Source organism: Phalaenopsis equestris, unplaced genomic scaffold, assembly GCF_001263595.1.
Source record: "Phalaenopsis equestris unplaced genomic scaffold, ASM126359v1 Scaffold001366, whole genome shotgun sequence".
In the NCBI taxonomy this organism is placed as follows: Eukaryota; Viridiplantae; Streptophyta; class Magnoliopsida; order Asparagales; family Orchidaceae; genus Phalaenopsis; species Phalaenopsis equestris.
Genome location: NW_018165805.1, coordinates 262692 through 269462, shown reverse-complemented (window position 1 = coordinate 269462; position 6771 = coordinate 262692). Strand labels below are relative to the sequence as shown.

Genomic DNA, 6771 nt, shown 5'->3' with positions numbered 1-6771 from the left:
TGAATCCTTTTTCTCCATCCTTTTTCTCCATTGCGTCCTATTTAGTATTATATTTTCATTTAAATCTAATAAATTAGGATCATTTTTTATACAATATGCCCAAGTCTTCCTAGGTCTACCTCTGCTTTCTTAACATAAGTCAGATCTAAAACATCTACTATTCTAATCGGATCATCAGATGGTCGACGTTTAATGTGACCAAACCATCTAAGACGACTCTCTCTAATTTTGTCCGTCACACCAACCCTATCACGGATACCACGGATACATTCATTTCGCATTGTCTCTAAGTGTAAAGCCACTCATTCACCTAATCATTCTCATCTCGGCAACACTTAACTTAGTTTTATGCTTCTCTTTTAAAGGAAAACATTCAGTGCCAAAGAGCTTGCAGGTTCCACCACCGTCTTATTAAATTTTCCTTCCAGTCTAAGCGGTACTTTTCTATAACACAATATGCCCGAAGCATTCTTCCACTTCAACAAACCAACTTGAATTTTACTAATAACATCCCCATCAATGTCACCATCACTTTGAACAGTAGACCCGAGATATCTAAAGCGTTCACACCTTTTAATAATTTGATCACTCATAGTTACATTTCGGTCACTAGAGATACTACAACTAAACTTACTTTCTATTTATTTAGTTTTAGTTCTACTCAAACGAAGGCCTTTAGACTCCAAGGTAGACCTGTATAATTCAAGTTTTTCCTGAGCTTTTTCTCTCGTCTTATCCACGAGAAGGATATCATCAGTAAAAAGCATACACTAAGGTACATCCTTTTGTAAGTGTCCAGTAAGACCATCTATATATAAAGCAAAAAGATATGGGCTTAAACCTGATCCCTGATGTAAGCCAATAGAAATAGGAAAATATTTGGTCAATCCTCCTTCTGTTCGAACAAGTAACAGCTCTTGTATACATATCTTTAATGACTTGAATAATACAAGTCATATCTACACCTTTCTTCTCAAGAACTCTCCAAAGGGTACTCTTTAAACATTATCCTAAGCTTTTTCTAAATCAATAAAAATCATATGTAAATCCTCCTTATTATCTCTGAACTTCTACATCAAGCCTCTAAATAAATGTATAGCTTCCACAGGCGACGTGCCCGGCATAAATCCAAATTGATTATGAGAAATCTTTGTAATAAGTCTTAACCTATGTTCAATTACCCTCTCTCATATTAAAGTATGACACATCAACTTAATTCCCCTATAATTTGCACACTCTTGTGCATCCCCTTTATTCTTAAAAATGGGACCAAAATACTATTCCTTCACTCAGGTATCATTTTAGCTTTTAAAAAAATATTAAAGAGTTTAGTAAGCCAAGAAACTCCCAAATCTCCTAAATGGTTCCACACTTCAATTGAGATATCATCAGGTCCTACAGACTTTCTACCACTTGTTTTCTTTAAAGGTATAAAACAAACTCAACATTTTGAAAAGGTATTAAATCAGAGAAGTCCGCATACACCATTATATCACTGAATGTCTCAATTTTTTTCGTTGCAAAAGAGTAAACTAAAACTAAAAATGAATATCAAGGAAATTTGCATGAAATTAAAATTTCAAATGGCCAAACACATAAGTTAAATCCACCCCAAAATAATTTCAAGAGAGTGAAAGAGTTCTACGATGGACGTGTCAAGGGAAATCAATTATGAATTGAGGAAAATCCTTCCCAATTTTAATCAGAGCGCTTCTTCCTAAGGATGAATTTGAAATAAAAGTTGTTAAATTTTTCCAAACATATGGACTGGCTATCAGCACAAATGCAACACTTATCAAATAAGTCCAGGGTAGACAAGATTTATATTAAAAAACAAAAGATTGCAAAAATCAAGAAATTTATCAAAGCAGACTTAATTTGTGAAAAGAAATACACAAATTGTACATATATTACTATCTTCGTCAATAAAACAATTTGTTATTCATATATGCATTGAATTTCAGGATCTTAATAAGATATGCCCAATAGATGACTCTCGCAATTGTATCAGAATTATTCGTAGGCATTACTTTCGAATACAATGTGTTCTCTTTTATAAATGAATCATTAGGATATAATCAAATCATAATGGTATAGAAAGAAAAAAACATACATCATTTGAGACAACAATTGAAATATTAGTCATGCCCTTCGGTTTGAAAAAATGATGGGGCTCAATATCAAAGAACTAAACAATTTTCATAAATTAAATCATCAAATGGCTAATACTAAATTGATATTCTAAAAATCAAAAGCATCAATTGCAAAGACCATTTTGACAACCTAAGGATTGTATTTGATAATATCAAAAATATTGATCTCAAAATAAATCATGTTAAATATGCTTTCGAGGCATCCATGGGAAATTTCTTGGATATATTGTCTTCACAAAGGAATAAAGATTGATCCTAATACGATTAAGTTAATCATTAAGAAGACGCACTCTAAAATCATTCACCAATATTATTCTTTATAAGGATACTTTGCATTCATTCGGCCAGGCAAGTATCAACTATTTTTAAAACTAGTGAAATAAACACATCTTTCAAATGAAATGAAAATGCCAAGAAGCACTTCATGGTACAATTAAATATTTGGTAGGTTTGCCTAACCTTAGAGCGCCAATTTTGGGAAAGCCTCAATCACTCGAAATATTGCTACCACAATACAATCAAGATGCCCTTTATGATATTATTTGAAATTAAAAAGTATGATATTCTTTAATTGAGGAACATTGTGTGGCATTAATCTTCACTAATCATAAGCTTTGTCGTTCCATGTTGTCTCACAAAAGAACTCTCATATTAAGAATCAATTCACTGAAACTCTTGATGACATCATCAACGTTAGCAGGCAATTTGACACAATGGAAGCCTTTCACTTACAATTTGATATTATCTATGTTTCTCATTCACTTACAATTTGATATTATCTATGTTTCTCAAAGGAGTAAAAGGATATATCTTTACAGATTTTAATGTTATAAATTATGTTCGTGCAAATTCACGACTCAATAATAATCTAATGAACAGATATTGCTCATTTAAGATCAATAAACTATCAAAATTTAGAAACTTTATTTCTTTGGAGCATCATAACTCAAACCTGCCCAACCTTCAAACATCCCCAAGGTATGAGAAGCTATTGGTCTCATCTTTATGATACCCTATGGAGGTATAATGAGATCTTAATATATATTGATTAAATTATAAACCAATAATAAATCCAAATATAAAACCATAGAGGCAAATGATAAAACAATAATTGTACTAAAATTCAAATTTTACGTATTTTTGGCAATTCTTAGCTTTTATAAATCAAATATTGGGTATCAACAAGCTTATAAAAGTTGAATTTGCTTATTTTCATAAGTGAGTTCTCTAGCTCATGTAACGGCCAATTATCTCGAGCTCAAGAAACAAGACAAATTATTCAGCCAAAGAAGTGTTGAATATGAACTAAGAACTTGTGTTGATTAGAATACATACTTTTTGAGTTCTTGAGCCAATAGACTTACAAACCCCATTTGAATAGGGGTCGTGAAGTTCAATCTAGTATGCTACAACTTCATTTATTTCTTTATCTCAAGTAATTTATTCCTCAGCGCCAACAAAAAGAACCTCGGATTACTATTTAAAAAAAAACAAGTATGAGGTGCACGAGAACTATAATATAAAACTCTCATGATAAAACAGAGAGGTTATTAAAGACTTTGTTGATAACTTCAAAGAGAATAGATAGCACAAAAATAAATAAATTACTGCACAAATTGATAAACAAGGCCCAATGATATGTTTCTTTCAATGACACCCTACATTATAAATCATTTAATCAAATATAATGATTATATTTGGAGATTGATGAAGCCGATAAAATGGTCGTTGAAACTCGTGAAGAACCCACCAGTCATACCCAAAGATGGAAATGAAGATAAAAAAAGGGCTATAATTGGCAATTGATGGTGAAAGAATGCATGATAATACAAGAGTTGTGTGTGTAATATCATTTAGCTTTACCCATTTGATAGTTATTATAGTAAACAGAAGCATTAATAATGATGTAAGTTACTATTGAAATGATTTTCTTATCTTATAAAGCAAATTACAAATGTGTTAAATTAAGAAAATACTATAATAGATTTATTGATTTAATAAAATTAAAAAGAAAATTTTAAATAGCTAAAAAGAAAATTCATAGTTCAAAATAGTAATTGAAATTTAAGCTAAATATACCCAAGTCCAATACATTCATGGTAGTACATCTAAAAAACTTATTTGGCCAAGGTAACATAATATGATCAGCCATGGACCACAGCATCAATGAAACAAAGAATACAGATGCAAGTACAATGCTAACAACCACAATGCCACTAGCAATGTCAAAAACAAGTGCAGCAGAGCAGATTTTGCAAGCTCGGATTATAATGGTATTAGAATGGATGGAATGCAGATGTGCTCTTCCAAACACTGCCACATAATTGAATGATAGTTCAAAGCAGAACACTTGAATGTAAGGCTTTATGAAAGCAGAAACACACAATAAACACATCAAACATGCAAAATTCACATTACAAGTTAACCACACCATGATGGCGACTGAGGCAGCACAAAAAGCTAATAAGAGAATACCTCAGCATAAAATCTGAGTCAAATCCTGATACAAAAGAAAAAATATAATGTCTGATCGTTCGCCAGTGTTTCTTTTTTTGTTCGAGAAGCATCTGCTCGGAATGCAAAAGAAACCCTAAAATCGCCTGGCCTTATAAAACGTGCACAAGTGATGGGGATAAGAAATAGAACCTTTTCAATACCGGCTTCTGGAGTGGGCCAAGATCGTCTTCTATGTCACCCTCAAGTCGCTCCTTGATAGAGCGCTTGGTCCCGGCTGCGACCCGATCGGCGTACATCGTTCGAGGAAAAAGGTAAAACCCTAGAAAGAAGTAGAACCGCTAATTGTGTATGGACAAGGACGGGACCAGTGGGAGAGTGATCGAATGCGGAGCAACGACGCAGTATTGCAGGAAGGACTTCGGATTTTAAGGGGGTAGAAGAACAGTGCTCAGCAATCAGCTATGATCAGCACGATAATGAATACCAACATCAATACGGATCCGACTTCTAGAGATGTTTACTTCAATTACGCAGCACAAGTATTTTAAATTAATGAATTAAAAGTTTTTTAAAATTTATTTTTAATATTAAAATTAAAAATATATATTTTTATGTAAAATTTAAGAATGATTTATGTGTGTGTTTGTGTGTCTGTTAAAATGTGTATAGTATATTAGATGTGATATAAATAAATATAATAAATAAAATTTAGGTGTTAGATATATAAAGACATAAGAAATTAGTGTTAATGAAGTAGTTGATCATTTTTTTTTCTTTTCATGAAAAATTGATTAAAAGAACTTAAAACGTGATGTAATACAAATAATACATGTTTATTTTATACATTTTGATTATTTTGAAATGCAATTTATTTTATTTTTTAAAATAAAAAATAAAATATACAAAAATTATATCAACTAAAATAATAAATAAAAGTAATGTCAGATGAATTCCTAATTTTTAAATGTTAGTGTTATTAAATTTATTATTTTATATTTTATATTATTCTTAATATTTTATTTATTTAATGGCGTGTCTAATGTGTGTTTGTCTTATATTTTTCAACGATTGACGTGTCTCTTATCTGTGTAGTCTTGGTGTCCTTTGTCTGTGTAGTGTCGTGTGGTGTCCCTGTGTCCGTATCCGTGCAACATAAGTGTCAAGTCTTACATAAGGTCTATATTTTATTAAAAGCACATTTATATAATTACCACACAATTCTTCTTTATTTATATATTTAATAACTAAATTTTTATAATTCTATATATAACACTCATTTTTTTTATTGAAAAATCTTTATTATTTACTTTTTAAAGGTGAAATGAATATTTTCAAGCATAATTTTATAATATCAAAGCCTCATAAATAAATAAAAAAATTTAATTGTTATATATACAAATGCATAAAAATTGTGTGGTATATAATTAAATTTACCTTTATTAAAATGACTCTCTCTTTTTTTCAATTAAAGGTTGTGCTCAAAAAAAAAAAGCTTTAATCATTTTCTTAATTTATTTTTAATGAATTCTTAAAATTGATAGATCAATAAAATGGTCTGCATATCTATTAAATCCAAAAAAGTCATGTGGATCACATACAAGGAATAGAGCGTTAGACTGATGAGAAGAACAAAGAGATAAAATGAGAGAAATATAGTGCACGGTAACATAAGATATCAGAGACTAAGTCTAGCAGTTCCTTCTTAAAGAAATAACACTCCTATTTATAGATCATAAGGGGTGTTTAGTAAGTTACATATTTATCTCTGTTTTTAATAGAAGTGTCACAAGTAATTAATGCACCTCTTCATATTTATAACTGACTATTGGATCCATAACTAGTGTTGACTCAATTCCATTTTCCTAGAAAGGAAAGCATTTAATGGTTTGTTATGGCGCCACAGGCCAGCGCTATGACGCCATATGGTGTTGTGCTATTTTGTTCTATTTTGCTCTCATTTTCTATAAAGATCCATTTCTTGTACCTGAAACAAAAAACATGCAAAATACCTTCCTTAAAAGTGTAATATCATCAAAAATATGCATAAAATGAACATTAAATGTATATTAAATAGTGGTAATTTTAAGGTGTATCAATTTCTCCAAACTTAAATGTTACTTGTCCTTAAGTAACTCCTTATACTATGTAAAAATTCATCACT

General features: G+C 30.7%; 1 protein-coding gene across 4 annotated transcripts in view; it reads right to left on the bottom strand.

The window, feature by feature from the left end:
- The window catches only part of LOC110034169 (ankyrin repeat and SAM domain-containing protein 6), a 36462-nt gene extending 31355 nt beyond the window's left edge, over nucleotides 1–5107 (bottom strand). For 3 of the 4 annotated variants that reach the window (XM_020738459.1, XM_020738460.1, XM_020738461.1), the window contains exon 1: nucleotides 4800–5107. In XM_020738459.1, coding sequence (XP_020594118.1) covers nucleotides 4800–4906 — 107 coding nt within the window. In that variant the 5' untranslated portion in view covers nucleotides 4907–5107. Of the gene's footprint in view, nucleotides 1–4628; nucleotides 4740–4799 lie in introns of those variants that run through there. The other variant, XM_020738462.1, reaches the window with a different exon arrangement.
- Between the last annotated feature and the right edge of the window lie 1664 nt (nucleotides 5108–6771).